At 42.3% G+C, this 16,513-nt stretch overlaps 1 protein-coding gene and 1 long non-coding RNA gene across 21 annotated transcripts in view; one reads left to right on the top strand and one right to left on the bottom strand.

The window, feature by feature from the left end:
- Positions 1-16,513, bottom strand: part of Bru3 (CUGBP Elav-like family member bruno 3) — a 327,799-nt gene that overhangs the window by 26,516 nt on the left and 284,770 nt on the right. For all 17 annotated transcript variants that reach the window (XM_078184459.1, XM_078184454.1, XM_078184463.1 and 14 more), the window contains one exon: positions 14,293-14,372. In XM_078184459.1, the coding sequence (XP_078040585.1) occupies positions 14,293-14,372 (80 nt within the window). The remainder of the gene's footprint in view (positions 1-14,292; positions 14,373-16,513) is intronic.
- The window catches only part of LOC144471884 (uncharacterized), a 78,616-nt gene that overhangs the window by 32,633 nt on the left and 29,470 nt on the right, over positions 1-16,513 (top strand). Inside the window, exon 3 of one of the 4 annotated variants that reach the window (XR_013494345.1) lies at positions 3,990-4,056. The exons of 1 other annotated variant lie outside the window; for it this stretch is intronic. This is a non-coding gene — a long non-coding RNA (uncharacterized LOC144471884). Of the gene's footprint in view, positions 1-2,811; positions 2,853-3,989; positions 4,057-16,513 lie in introns of those variants that run through there. 2 more of the 4 variants (XR_013494350.1, XR_013494348.1) reach the window with 2 other exon arrangements.

The raw sequence follows: 16,513 nt of genomic DNA, 5'->3' as shown, positions 1-16,513 counted from the left end.
AGGGACGGGAGGGGGGGGAGGCGGCCCGATTGAAAAATTTGTCAAGCACACACCGCGCCCACTCGGCTAAATTCCACTGGAACACGTTCAAAACTCCATTTCTTTTTTTTCGGAAATGAAGCCTCCTACAGAAAACTGTTATTCTATATGTTTCAACTTATTTTTATCCGCGGCATAACCGGCTCTCAATTTCGCTCCCGTTTAATCAAGAGTTCGGCCGCGTTGCACACGTTGTATTTCGCGCAAATATTTAATTTTGATTCCCTTGGAAAAACGGAATTTCGAGGGAACAAATTTTTTTTCTGTAACGCGGCTCCAAGTTGTTTCTTCCGCGTGGAATTTATTTTGCGGACCGTTCTTGTCGTCTTGTTGCAAACGCGAATAGTTCGCGTTGAACGGTGGCGCGCCGTGTGACGCGAAACATAACCTGACATAACCTAACAAACTGTTTTGCTTAGGACTTGAATTCGTAGGAAATTCGAGCTTGTCTTTTTGGTACGTTATTATTTTACAGATTCGCGAACGAAACGATTACGTTAAAACGCGCAACGTTTTCACCAATGCCGGTCGGTTGTTAAACGGGCGTGGATGAATCCAAAAATTGTTCGCATCGATTGCGCGTGTATTTTAATCAGGAACGTATTTCGCAGCGAGCGATACCGGCGCTGGCCGAGCTACCCAGTTATTGCATTCGTTACGAAAAACGCTTTTGTTATTACTATTTCCGCGGTGCTTCGGACCCGTTACCGAAATCACAAAACTCGCATTTGCGAAGTTCGAGCTCATCTGCTTTTCAAATTCTTGACAAGATCCATAAATTCGACGGAATGTGTCCTAGTCTCGCATGATGGTTAAACGACAAGCTTCCTTTGTTTAAAAATAAATGTATCCAAGGAACGCTGAATCTGTAACAGCTTTCAATAGTTTACAAGAGTTATTAACACTTTATTTACCGGTAGTTCAGTTAATATTCATTTAAAATCGAAGAGCAACACTTCAGATTTTCCGAAAACATAAAAGCTTTTTTTCAATTAATATTTAAAGATAAATTATCTAGTTTGGGTTGGAAACTCGGTGACTGAAATTTTAACAGAGTTTTGGGCCAAATTTTGTTTTCAATTGCAAAGTAGGATTTAAGGAGAGAGGATATTAATAGACTTTCGGTGAAGCGTTGAGAATGAATGAACTTTTTATCGGTATAATTTCGCTATAATTTCACAAAAAGTGTCGCTTGTAAATAAGCCCTAAGTTCCGTTCTTCAGCGAGCCTTCGACGCGAATTAACGCCGGACACGTGAATTTAGGTGTCAGCACACAAGGGCGTGGCCGGCTATGATGATACCGGCGTGCATGACGTCATTCCTCGCACAAAAGTAACCCGAATTGAATGGAGCGCGAAATCCTTTTATCTGAGACTTTGCTTCCAGCGGAGGGGGTGAGGGGAACAATGGAAATGTTATCTGCCCGGTGCTTACAATAAGTAGAAACAATGAAAAATAGACGGGCACACGCCAATCATTTTATTGGATATCACGGGGGAAAAAAAAAACCGCGGTGACTTTTACCTGGGGGGATACCTGCTCCCTCGAAAACGAACGGCGGACAAAAGAAACAAAATTCAAAAGCGTTCTGTGTTTTGTGAATTTAGTTTTACACGGGGTATTACCTTCGATCCGGCGTCGAACAATGTTGCGGGTATTTCGCGCGGGGATTAAAAAACAGGATTTAGGACACGCGTGGAAAATTAAACGACGGTTCGCGCCGCCCTGATTTATCTGTTGCGCGGTCCCAGCGAAATTCATGTTTTAGAAACAACGTCGGCGATATCTTATTTTTGGTTGATTTGTTCAAAATTTTTGTAAATGAGAACGCTTCTTAGAAAATTGCAATGATTTTAATATATCGATCGGAAAAGAATTCTTCGAGGAAAAGAGAGAGAGAGAGAGAATTTGGCCAGCGATTATCAGAAGTTTCGTTTACAACCGGGGTCCGAATATGACCGAAACGCGCGAATAACCGCGGCGCGCCGCGCGAAACCAGCATCCGGCCGCGCACAGTTTACAAGGCGTAAAAGTTACGCAGGTTTCATGGTCGGATACAACTTTCCACGTTACGGTAACTAATATCAAGAGTACCTGCCAAGCTCCGTACCTGTTGTTTCCGCCCACTCGCCGGCGGAACCTTAAAAAAAGAGTCGAGATACCTTGAACTTAAACGGCTATTACGAAAACAAATTTAATATCGGGCAGATTTCGCGCAGATGGTAATTTAAACGTTGTATTTTATATATAGAATATATATAATTTTAACGTAATATTTTATATAGTAATATTATATAATTTTAACGCAAGTATTGGATCGTGTTAGCCCGGAATTTTCTGGTCATAAACGTTCGCGAACGCGGTCGTGGCGATTAACCCTTTGCACTCTGAGGCACCACTAAAATTATTCTATTGCGTTCGATAATAATTTTTATAATAACAAAGTTGAGATTTAAAAAAATTGTTGAATAGTTAAATTGTTGCTATAAATCGCAAGAATCAATTTCGTAATAAACGTTGTCTGGTCCTCTCATGAAAATTATTAAGTACGAATAAGTGCAAATCGTCGCAGCGTGAAAGGGTTGAGCCCTTCACTCGAAACCGCGTTGCGCGCTCCAATCGCAGTGAAAACGAAACTAGGAAACACAAACGAACGACGGGTGACGCGTCTTGTCTGGCTGCGTCGCCGCGCGTCGGCTTCCAAGCGTTCTCCACCGTGACGAAAAAAGCCAGTGAGCAAGAAAATTTGTCAGCCGCCTCGTTTGTTACAGCGACCCCCCATTTTCCAGGCCTCGGTGTTTCGCGGAAGGTGTCGCCTGCGTCGAGGTCATCGTCGAACATAGAAATTCGCGCTGCGAAACAACAACGAAAAAACGAGAGAAGGAAGATATACCCCGACGGTGTCGCTCCTTCGCAAAGCCGAGAAAAATATCGACAGGTTGCTAGGAGAGAGAGAGAGAGAGAGAGGACGGGGCCGTAAAGAGGGAGAGATGACGTTTTGTATTCTCTCTGCGCGCGAGAGAGAGAGAGAGAGAGGCTCGAACAACTCGTTATACGCGGTGAAAAGCATCGACGCGCGTTGTTGAGGAAAATAATTTGTCTCGCGTCGACAGCCTCGAAAGCGTAGAAGGCCTTCTCCCTGCGTACCGTCGCGTCGACTCGGCGTCGACTCGCGTCGATCGGCGTCGTGTCGGCCTCCGCTAAGTCGTGTAGAGCGTATGTGACATTTACGCGGGCGCCGCGCACATATGTACACGGTCGACGGTGCGGAGGCCAAGGGAGATGCCCCCCGGAGGGGATGAGGATGGGGGAGTGGGGGTAAGAAGGGTGCCGAGGTCGTATCAGAGCCAGTGAAGCCGAAGCCTCATTATTGGGGGATTACGGTTCATTAATTCCGATCCAACGTTCTGAACTAGACGCGAAAAGAAAAAGCCACCCCAAGCGATATTGCCGGGAGAACGTTTGAAGCTTCTACTTTCCGGCTCGTTATGTTTATCCCGTACACGGCACTGTGTTTAGGTTGTCTTTTTTAAAACTCGCGACACGAAAGCGGTCTTATTATACCATAGTTTCGTGTCTACTTAGCTGTCTCTCTCTCTCTCTCTCTGTCTTTCTCTCTTTGTATCTCCATCTCCGCGTGTATTTGTGCGTTGCTCTTTATCTCTATGTGTATTTGTGCGTTGCTCTTTATCTCTGTGTGTATTTGTGCGTTGCTCTTTATCTCTGTGTGTATTTGTGCGTCGTTCTCCATATATGCGTATTTGCGCGTCGGTCTCCTTTCGCGTCGCCACCGAGTGTACGTTCTATAGGGTCGCGCGCGCACACCTTGGCATTTGTAATATTTAATCATCCTAGCGAACCAGTTTCAGCCAACGAAGCTACTTGCCCCGCATATCGGCGTGGCTTTTATAAAAGCGTTTTTCTAGTTAATGGCTCGCTTTGCTCGCAGGTTCGCGCGATTTGGGCGGAAATATACCCTAATGACTAGGCAGGGGATTTTCTGCATTTCTGACGAGGTACGTAACATATAGATATAGTAAATGTCAAAAGAATCGAAGGATATCGCTACATTGTCGTTAATTCGTTAAAAATATCCAAAATAGGCATTATGATTAACTCTTCCTTTATTAGTTATACTAACAGTTAGACAACTGTTACAGGAGAATTCTATTTATTTTTTAATTTTATTTATTTATTTAACAGGAGAATTTTATGTCGCATAATTTGTGCACCGAGTTGCACAGTTTTTAATTTTGCTTTCTTTTTATTTACTTTAGTTTCTTAATAGTCACGATTAAACATAATTTAGAATACGAACATAAAGAAAGCACGTACAACATAACCTCAATGATGTTACATGAAGAGCAGATATTTTTTCCGCGACACTTTCTCATCTTAATCAGCATTGGAAAGTATTAAAATAGTTTCAGCTATTTTCGAGTATTCAAATATTTTTTATTAAAAAATAAAGAAGCATCTTCTTACCGTAAAAATCATTTCTACGAGAAAATAGCAACAATCGAGCTACGATTTTTGAGGTATTGTAGAACGTGAAATATTGGTTCCACGAATCAATCGAACGATATAATTGTCTGCGAACGGATGCCACGTGTTCTCGCGATGCAAATGCAATAAAAGTGCGATTGATTATGAGACAGTCGGTGTACCTCCCTTGAGATTGCGAGTCTTTGAAAGTGATGGAGGTTGGTTCGCAGAAGCGCGGCGCTGCAGAGCGCGGCAGAGACTTGGCAATGGAATGAAGCAATTACCTACTCGATTGGAGGCTTTCCTGTTACCCCCGCGTCATCACACTTGCCAATTCGCCAGCTGGTAATTTCAATAGATACAACTGCGACCGCAAGGACCGGCTGGAACGCCGATTGCTTCTTGCCCGTGTAATTTTGCACGCTGTTCCGAAATGAACGGACCGATCCGCAAAAATTCGACGCTCGCGTTTGTTCAAAATCACTGAACAAATACGTACGTATTGTTCATCGTTTAAACTAACATTCCTGCTGAGTCATCTTTTTCTACTAATCTAGTTTCTCCATACAATTTTCACACTTCTCCATTTAAATTATTATTAATATTATCTGTTTTAATTATTTTTATTCTGATATAATAGACAATCATAATATACGTAATATCAAAGACAAAGAAGATGATAAATGCTTAACAGTGGTTAAGAACATTCCTTCGCGTACTTTTAAGATAAAAACTTTAACATAAAAATTGTCGGGGACAATGCTCGCAAATTTATTTGCTACGCAAAAGCAACGCGAACGAAAGTTCGCAGGGAAGTAATCGGCGATCGTTCTATTCCCATCGGTGGCCAAGAGAGCTCGAAAAAAGGATTCGACATTAATTTCCTCCAATTTGCATTCAATCGGGATAATAGCGGATATTAAGAACCGTTCGGTAAGAACAAACCATCCAGTTCCCGCGGAGAAGAGGAATGGAATTGTATCGGACGGACCTCCATGTCTCACGGTCGATCGCCCCCCCGTTTCTCTCCTTTTCTTTTTTTTCTTTCTTTCGGCCCGCGTACTTTTCCGTTGCCCACGGGATTCAGTTCTCCTTGTTCTGACTCCCGATACGAAAGACTCGCCAAACAAGTAACAGTTGTACCGAAGATAAAAGCAATGCAATTACGAGGCCGCCGAGGGAATTACTCAGGGAATGTCTTTAATTAAATGTTGGAAGCAGTTTCCGAGCCTCCGTTAATGCAGAGACAATTTCCTTCTATCCACTTTTCGCTCACTTCCACCTCCCACCTCCACCCCCCGAAGAGAAAGGAACATCCGTCGAGGCTGCAGAGCCAACCCCCTCCCCTCCCCCTCCGTGCCGACCATGGTGTACGTCGTACTACACCTACAACACACGGTCCTACCCTTTCACGGCTTAACGAACTTTTAAAGTTCGCGTATCTAATCGCTCGTGTCAATGCTCGTTCAAAAGGATTAGAAATCGAATTCCCGTCGCGGAACTTTCTTCATTTCGGCGTACGTACGCTGCCAAAGAGAAAAGATAGCGCCGCGCGCGTGCTATCTTTAATTTCTCGCGTTGTAATTATGGGCACAGGAAATAGTCTAAATTTCTCTTTAATCCCAATTTGTAGTAATAATTAAATATATCCATTTCAAAAATTCCATTAAATTTGCATATGAAATTGCACTATGATCCCTTTTACGCTGTGTTAATTATCGTTTAATACTTTCGTTAATAGGGCTAAACAATTCCTATTTCATGTATTGTCTTTATTCGCTTTCGTTTCTATAATTTGATAACAGAAGACTTAAATCTGGCTTCGATTTGAAAGAAATTAATAATATTCATATTTAGTAGATCATTTATGAATTCTTGATCACGAGTCTTCTTTTAGCTATCTTTTTCTTCGGTAATATACAGCGAGAGGCAACCGCGGAAAATTCATGCGCGCTCGATACACAGCTCGGTGATGTGTCCGACAATTGTTTCGATGTCCATCAGCGCGCGGATAGGAAAATAGAAAAAGACAATCGCGAAATTTTCCAATATCAACGAGAGAGAGAGAGAGAGAGAGAGAGAGAGATTTCCCCGTTCCGTGTCACGCGTCTGTCTCTCCGCGTGCGCGAAATCACACGTTGCGCCGCCGCCGTCGACGACCTAAAAGGGTGAACCGGAGCAGCCAGACACGAGGCTGTTACGCGAATATTACTCGTTATAACGCTCTAATCCAATAACGGAATGCAGGGAGAAATTGTGGGCACAGAAGAGGAAGTTCGGGATCGTGCCAGGGACCATTTGCCCTTAAAAGAGAAGCTGACATGAGCGCGGGAACGTAATATGCAGATCGCTTAATTATCACAACGAATTATGGAAATTTTGACAGGAACGTTACGAGATTTCGCCGACGACGCATCGGCTCTCTCTCTCTCTCTGGCTTTCGCAAGGGCGCAAAAACGGAAGCAAGTCACGCAGTTTGCCCATTCATTAGGAGACCGGTCTCTAGATTCGTCGGCATCGAAGGAACATTAATAATTGACGAACCACGTTAGCGGATGAATAACCCGGTAAATTGCGGTTTACCGAAAACTCTCGGATGTCTCGACCTTTCGCGTGCCACGCCTCGTCCACGCGAAGTCGGAATATTTTTTAACGCCGCTTTTTCAATCCAATATATCTCAAATAACATCGTATTAAATATTGTTTCGAATAACGTAGTTATTCACCCACCTGCGATCACTTTTAACCCTTTGCGCTCGAAGTGATTTTAGCTCTAAATCTAAAATAATTTTTTCGTCTTATAGTATTTTTATTTCGAGCGACGAAGTGTATTTTATATATATACCAAATTAAATTTCGTTATTCATACTAACTGTGCCATATTTAACAATTTTTCTAAAATTAAACATTGTTGCTATAAAAATTATTTTAAAGGGTGAAAGAACAATACTAGTGGTGCCTGAGAGTCGCCATTCGAGTTCAAATGGTTAAAATACCGCAATTTCAAATATTACCTTAGGTAACGCGTTGCTTCATTTTATAATTACTTGAAATAATTATTTGAGGTCGTTATGATTTTTATCGGTGATTTTGTTGGCACTTGGTAAACGGTACATGTTCTAAAGGTTCATGTCGTAAAGTCAAAGCGCGCACAGAGTTCCCGGAGTCGTCGATTTCTTTGAAACTTCCTGCTAAAATATGATACGTTTATTGCTGCTCGCAATTGAATCTAACTTACCCTCTTTTTCTGAAATTGAAGTAGGAAATCCTTCGACGGTAGCACATTTCTTATAACATCGAACAGACGATACGGCAACTCCCCAAGGGTAATTCGTTTTGGCTACGCTCGCTCCAGTTTTCCCCTCCCTCCGACATGTCACAATCTTCAATTCTCCCCTCTCCAATGTTTTATACCATTCTCTCCCGATACGCGTGTTTATTTCCACTTACGCGCCGACAGGAAAGCATGGAACCGCATTACAAAGACGAGCAGCCGAGTAACGAAAAAAGGAACCGCTTTGTTGCCAATTCGACGCTAAGTCGACAAGTTCGATAAAAGTCGAACAACTTTTTTCAAAGTTCCGAGTTAGATTCCATTACCTTATCGCCATATTTCATGACAAATTAGCACACCGAACGCAAAGCAACCCAAACGTTCAAAGTTTATCAGTCTCAACTTTGAACAATCATTAAGAGAAGAAATACAGTTTAACCCCTTGCACTCGAAGCCATTTTTCCTGTAATTCTAAAATAATTTTTCTCGCATAGAATTTCCATTTTATAAGGTAAAGAGGTTATGTTCAATTCCAATTGAATCCTGTAACTCCTATAACAACAGTTATAATTTCAATAATATCTGAAATTTAATTTTCCATAACATTAAAATCATTTCGGAATGTGTAACAAGTGCTGTAACAATTTTAGTGGTGACTCAGAGTCAAAGGGTTAAATATCAACAGCTATCGAAAAGAAAATCAGGAACGCAGAGATGGTCGAAGAAGAGCGATTCTATATCCCGAGAATACCGGTTGTAAAATCCCAACCGGTATTTCCACCTGTGCGCGCGATTCGCCCGACGCTGAACCAGCCAAATATTTTCCCTATTCCGGTATCTGCGCGAAACGTTCGCCGTAGAGAGAGAGTTTGCTTGCATAAGGGGTGAGCGATTAAGTGGCGCGACGGCACCATACATATACCGTGGGAGGGAGGCGAGGTAGATGCTCCAGGGTACACGGTAACCGGCCACAGGACGAAAACGCTCGGCTCGAGGCAGGGGTCCTTGTGATGATTAAGGCCTGTTAAACCGAGGGATGCGCGTATTGCGTTGGAGCCTAGGAGATATGAGGGATCCGCCGGAGTATTCCAAGGACTCTCCAACGCTGAAGGAGAAGGAACAAGGGGCGCGGACAGAGAGAGAGAGAGAGAGAGAGGAAAATCTCTAGTCGCGTTCTTGTCGAACCGGGAACGTTCCGCCTATAGGTCAGAATATCCCCCTTGCGCGTCCCCGGCTAAAAATGCTTTCTTCGAGACCTCGACGGCTCCGGCTCTCGTCGTTCCGACGGCAAGTCATGATAACGAGAATGCCGAACAACTTATCGAATACACGGCTCGTCCCGAGGAAGAAAAGAATGGAAGAGACCGTGCCCCGCGTCTCTGCGTCGAAGATCTCGGCGGAGCTCCGATGGAAATAGAGAACACACAGAGTACAAGCTGCGGATTTTTATGCGAAATAAAAATTGTCTACTGCCAGTGGTAACAAACTAATGCAAAATATTAGGGTGTCCCATAAACCTCCCTCTTTTTCATGCGAAACGAATACACGATATTTGTTGTTTAACACGTTGAGCGCCGCGTCAGCCAAATATGGGTGACTCTAATTTTTGGCCACTCTTGAAAATTCATTTTAATTGTAATATATTTGGACAAATTGAATTTGACTAGAATGTTTCGGTTGCGAAAGAGTTCTAATTGTCAATCCCTATGATAAATATTAATTTCCTAGTTTCGCTTTGATTAATTAAATTGTTTTAACTATGTGGGGAATTTTATTATCGAATATTCTATAATATTTGTCGAATAACCCGTTGCCAGAGCTTCCAACGAAAGGGTTTAGTCGAAGGCGTTTGCGATGTCTAAAGTCATCGGCGCCGTCGATAGACGTTTTTTTTCTCTAAATGAAATGCATCGATGATTGTTAAATGAAAAGCCTTCAATCACGAATGGCGAACGACCGTGACAGTGTCGTAAATTTGATCCGGCGGGCTTCAACGCGTAAATGGGTCCGGCCGACGACGATTAACGTCGGTCCGTCGTTTTATTAGCTATCAGTGATCGATTGAACGCGCGATGACAGAATGACAATTAGAGAGTATATGCCCGGTGAAAATGGAATGCGCGGTAGTGCCTCCCGTATCCGAACTAATAAAACAGTACGTTCGGTCCCCGATAGAACGGTCTTCGGATAAATAATTTTAGTATTCAAATAAATAAACGATTCTTCAAACGAATTATCAGTTTAAATTGTAATTTATTACTTGGCGGTTAGAATAGAATTTGCTAAATTCTCTGTGTGAGAAAGAGAGAGATTCCGATTACGTTTTTGTAACAGCAATTTTTGGTAATATTTAGTAATAATGTGAAACGTCGTAACGCAATCATCCTCCGCGAGAGATGAATTTTTACGTTCGGATACTCGACGAACGGGGGCCGATACGGCGCGCGGGGCTCGTAAAGTTTGGTTTAGCGGGGATCCGCCCGGATAATAATTCTTCGCGTCGGTACTTTTCCGCCGACTTTTGCGGTTAATATCTCGGCCTGTCAATACTGCAGTTTTTCTCCCGGCGAAGGAGAACTGCCCGCTTTATACGATTCAACTTCTGTATATATATTTTACACTCGGAATCCATGAACTGTGTAATGTGATTTACGTCGCGGCGCGTACGCGTGTACACCGGCAAGCATATTCGCGCTTTAACCGCCGTACCCCGCAATATTTTCACAAGAATCGCGATCCGATTTTTCCCCGGATTACAGTTGTAAGTTCTTGTCAACGGACCAGCGGGAAATATTGCTCCATTCCATACGGCGACCGGGGTTAAAGTCATTTTCAATTATATCGTGCTCGACGATGAAGTTATAGCTTTCTATCGAGCGTGTTACGATATCTTATATCCTCTTCCAATTAAACAATTACCTCCTCTCTTGGTATAACACAAAGTTACAGTCGCCTTGCCGAATATCAAAGAATAACTTATTTTTATAAACAATTTTTTATTATTAATTTAAAATATTAATGATAATATTATAGAATCTTAAATATAATATAAAATTTTTTATTATTAATTATAAACAATATTTTATTCCATGGAATCGATTTCTAAGAATTGCTTTTTAATATTCAAGGTAAATTTAAATTGCAACATTAAATCGAATTAACAGGTTTCATTTAATTTAGAATATTAACGAATCATGAAATATAAATTAAAAATGAAATATAATTACTTTTAATAAAGAAATCAAAATCGTGAATACTAAAAATTACTGTTAAATTTTTACTTACTAAAAATTGTAAAATAATTGTGTGACTGATTTCTTTGAAAACCGCGAGAGTTAATCGTTTAAAAAAGAATCCGGATTCCCGGCAAACTATCGGAACGCGTTGCCACATTATCGCGGGGCCACGAAAATTCTACGGAAAAATATTAAAAAAAATTATTCAAACACGCTTTCGAAATCAATCCGGTCCATATTGGAAAAGCGGTGCATTTACATTTATATTGTAGGCGAATAATATTTCTCTGGAGGCTTTCCACGTACGTTTGCCGCGCGTATTCGGGGATCAATTTTTGGAATCATGGCCGCGGTATCAACTGATCGATCATTAAACCGGGGGCGACGGGCGAGGGTTATTACCGTGAAAAATTGCCGGCGGCCGGGGCGCGCGCGCGCGCAAATTCCCTGCCCCCCCCTCGATTTTTCTTTCTTTTTTTTTCGCTGGAAGCTCATTGAGCCGAATAATGTGATTTACGCTACTCGAATTGACAGCGTGTTCGCGCGCGTCACGCAGCAGGCAATATTTCTCCAGGGGCTCAATATTTCTGCGAGAGGTTCGCGCGCGGGGGGGTTGGTCCGTCTCTCGCGGTATGTGTCACCCCGGTGGAATGCGGAGCAAGCCGGCCTCGCCGCCCGCGTAGTTATGCCTTCTGAAGCGTGTGACATTTCTTGTCACGCCTCGCGACACGCTCGTGAACCCCACCCGTCCACCGCCCGCCGCCCGCCGCCGTGCTTTCGCTACCCTACGGCTTTGCAAACTCCTGAAATGTCTCGTAATAAAAGCAAACCTACGGGAGAAGTGTTTTGCTACGCGGTGCGCGGTGCGCCGTGCGCGGCGTCCTCGCCGCGACGAAAATCTACCGGCGACGTAACAGCCGTTTCCGGGTGCGCAAGAATTTCACGTAACCGTCGCCGCGCGCTTTTATTTTTTCGAGTCGGCCCGCGCGTTTCGGCACCCCCCGGTGGCGTCGTTGTTATCGTAAATAAAATCAGTGGAAATTAACCCTTTCGGTGCGAGCACTCTCTCCACCGTGACACTCTTACTATACGAGACGCTGCGCTGAAAATTTGCACACCGCCGGTCCTATCTTCATATAAAGATTGTCCTAAGCGTTAAATAAGAACTATGCTCAATAAAACAGTGTTTTGTTTTTTTTTAAACGTTGCTTCCAGCTTTAATATCAAAAGATATGAAATTCTGTTATTTATGCAAGTTAGAAGAGAGTTTAAAGGTGCCGTAACAGCGGCAACAATTTTATCCCACCGATGGATTTAAACGCCATAAATCGGAAAATTTGATTTCGATCGAGCTACCTGCGCTCTGTTCCTACGTCGACGGCTCGACGACGACGGCGGCGGCGGCGGCGTGGATATCAAACATCCTTGTTGATGGAAGTTTCACTATAATTTCAACTTGTACTATTAAAGTAGCAATTCCGTGGTAATAACGATAGTAAACTCTGAACGGATCATAAAGGAGAGCTAAATTATACTATTAGGTTGTCCCACAAGTTATAGTCACGAGTCATATTTATATAAATATTCAGGCTTGTCTCTTAGGCGTTTATGGCATCGGTTTCAGTCGTCCCAGAGCTCTTTCAAATGCAGCGTCAAAATTCATTCGTCTAATTAAATAAACTTATATTTTTCTGCAAAACAATTGAATTTTCCTTCTTATTTTGAATCCGCAATTACTCAGTTGAACGAGCCAATAATTAAAAATGCCTGTAGAGCTTCCGTAACTTCAAATTGTGGAATATTAACCGGCAATTAATTAGGGCGCCGAAAGTAGCGGGGTTTCTAGCTGCTGCTGCTGCGGTTGGTCATCGAAGCTCTCAGGCTTCCTCGAGTTAGTATTATAAGCAATCTAGTTGCGCAATCGGGAAAACACAAACTTTATATGGCTTCTTGTGGCCGTAGGGTTTTAGGATATTTTGGAAACTGACTAACTTTCGAATATGCAGAGGAATAATTGAAATGCGACTGCATATATGAGTATCAATAGCTTTTTTTGCATTTACAAGTATCAATAGTTTTTCTTTACATTTACAAGTATCAATAGTTTTTTACATTTACAATGGACACACTAGTATGCGATAAGTAGTCTATTATTTCTCAACTAATTGAATTTCAAAGTCGGACAAGACCGACGCAATTTTTATTAATTTATATAATGATCACCTAAAAAAAAGCCTAAAATAAATAAGATAACGATGAAATCCAGAACACAGTAATAATTGTTAAAATATTTTTTCTGATGTCGTAAATAATATATTTTTTTAAATATTCTACAAACGTAACATCTTCGTTGAATTAGACTTTCACGCGATGGTTCATCTAAAAATTAAATTCTATATATCGCAAAGACCGATAGCAATTATGGCTTACGTATTGTTAATAAACGAAAGGCCCGGAGGTCGGGACACGTCAGCGGGGCAGTCAGTGAGCGACTGCCGTGCGATAACAACGACGAGAGAGAGGGGGGGGGGGGGGTTTGGCAGAGGAATGTCGTGTGGTCAAGTTCGGGAAGCGGCTTTGGGAACTTTCGCCAATCAGCAGGTGGAATCCTGGACGGAACTCACTGACAATTCAATTACAACTGGGAATTCGTGGCGGCCGACCCTAAGCTGAGAAAGTTTGGCGGTTTGACAGAGAGGCAGGCGGAAGGGTGAGAGAGAGAGAGGGAGAGGCGGCGTGGATTCGTCGAAGAAGAAGGAGGCGGCCATCCCACCCCCACACCCCCCCTTCCCTCCCCCCGCACTTCTCCAAGTGTTATGCAGATTTCTGTTTGGCCAGTCATTAGATTGCAGGCGCGGGATATTTACAAGCACAACAGCCATTACTACGGCTGTCTATTCACCGCGCTTTAACTGCTCCGGAGAACGACCGTCCATGAATCCACGTCCCGTTTCATCGCGTGTATTATTTTCAACGCCATTTGCTATGCCATTTGCTATGCTAATTCAGCGCGCCCTGTTCTACCACCTTTTTTCAATTTCTAGGTTCCTTGGTCGCGCTTCCTACGCCATTTATCACTGTCACTAACCTGACATAACCTCACATAATTTGACATGATTCGACATAACCTAACATTGGTCGAATAACGCATTATATTTAAACCGTTATTAAATAAACGACAGTCGTAACTACCAGTCACGGTGTAGTTTGTCCATTAAAACGTGCGAAATGTTTATTAAAAATATAAGGATACTCACCAGCATAGTTTGGCTACCGTGTAAGGAATTGATTGCCGCTAGCGCTTCTTGATGCGACGAAAGTTTCACGAATGCACAGCCTGGAAAAAAAGAAGGAGAAATACCTTGGTTAATTCACGCTCCAACAAATTGATCATGGTTTCGTGACAAATGCGAGGCGAATTAGTCGTTTGATAAATTTCGGTATCGCCGGCGGTGCTCGCGAGACACCATAAAAATTCCATTTCTCACTTCTTCGGTCTGTTTTTGCGATCGAAAGTTCACGGGACACACACACACGCGCGCACACACAGTCGTCAGAAGTGGGAACCATTTTAATTCCGCGAACCCACGGAAAAAGGATGAAAGTACAGTTCCGTTTCCGCCATTGTCACCCGGTTTCACAGATTATCCCCCCGGCGATGACGGAACGATTAATCGCCTCTGCTCGCCGCCACGCGCCCGCGCTTATCGTTATAGTTAGATGGCGAACACGAAGACAAAGAACTTGAGGGCGCTTTGAAAAATTGACGCGCCACCGGAGCGCAAAATGCACTTAATAAAAGATGTTTACCACGCGACGCGTTTTCTCCGGTAAGAGAAACCGCTCGGCGATCCCGGCCCGACGTTCTCCTGGTTTATTGTCGCAACGACGTGCGAACCATCTTGAAAAACTGCCGCTATTTAGCGCCGTTCGGAATTTAGGACCCAATATTCTCGCAAATCATTTAGGCTTCGATTTATTTTATTCGATTTACCGAATACTAGCAACGCGTGTTGCTCTCTCTTATGTTACTCTTTTCCCTAATTTTACCATAATCTATGCTAGTAATATTGCAGAAAATAATATTATAACATAATAAAATTTATATAAATATTATTATTATATTTATTTATTTTCAGCCTCACGGCCAAATAATTGGACTTGGTTTACAAAAAGAATAACTCTACCTTGCTATTTTAACCAAATTTGAAAGCCTGTTTTCTTATTAGTTTATTTGAAGTAATTACAATCTCTAATGAGTAGATTGTTAATAAAAATTGTCTGCATCAGTTATAAATATAAGTTAAATTCCTTTAATATATTAACAATTTCGTATTACACTGATTCACGATTTTAATAATTAAAATTCGCAGTCTAGCAATGAGGTTATGTCGCGAAGTTAGATCACGTGATCTTCTTTTCTTCGAACATAACCATGCCTTGAAAGTGCGCATCGAGATCGGTTCATGATAAAATTCAACGAATTGTAATAATCAGCGATTCAACGCATTTATCGGAACGCGGGAAGAATATTAACGGCCGCCGACGGTATAGTTTAGCATTAATCAGAATTATCGGGGCGATTGTTGAATTCTCGAATGTTGAACGGGCGAACGGGTTCAGAAATATAAATGAGTCTCGATAACCGTGCGCCTAGGCGAGATAGGCCGGTGAGCAGGATTGAAGGGAATTGGGGCGAAAAGAGGGCACTTACCCCCCTCCTCGTACCTGCCCTCGTGTATGACGCGATAAAGTCCTTGCCCTATCTCTGTTCCAGGAGCCTCGAACTTTTTTCAAATCTCGCAGTTCCCCAGGACTCCGATTTATCTTACCAATCATTATGTTAACCCTTTGCACTCGAGCGGTGACTCTGAGGCACCGCTAAAACGATTTTTAATTAATATAATTTTTAATAATTTTTCTAACAATAGAATTTAGATTGAAAAAATTGTTGCTACGAGTCGCAACAATAAATTTCGTACGTTTGTTGCATAGAATAAAAATACTCTAAGCCAGGCAAATTATTACACATTTACGGTTAAAATGGCTCCGAGCGCAAAGGGTTGAACGGCGCTCTGACCGGCAAGAAAGACGATTTCAAACGATATTTTTATTTTTCAAGCGCCAACCCGGTGCATTCGTATATTCATATATTCTTATTTTATTTAATGCATATTCATAAATACGGGAAAACACGCGGGTCAGCTTTCACGAGCGGATGAAGAAAAATGCGATGCTTTCTATTGTTTCGTATTATTTATCGTTTAGGTTATTTCATCGCGTTCAAGTACGATCCGCGAATATCAGCAATGCAGATTATACTTTCTCATATATTTCTGGTGTGCTGTATATTTAATTTCGTATACGATGCGACAATCGGATGAACCGATGCGAGGTTATGTGAACTGAATTTTTATCGGGTTTAAGAATACAGAGTACAGTGTTATTTAAAATATACAGTATGTGGTTCAGTGTTTC

The sequence above is a fragment of the Augochlora pura genome, chromosome 6 (assembly GCF_028453695.1).
Source record: "Augochlora pura isolate Apur16 chromosome 6, APUR_v2.2.1, whole genome shotgun sequence".
In the NCBI taxonomy this organism is placed as follows: Eukaryota; Metazoa; Arthropoda; class Insecta; order Hymenoptera; family Halictidae; genus Augochlora; species Augochlora pura.
This window is presented reverse-complemented; position numbering and strand designations above follow the sequence as displayed.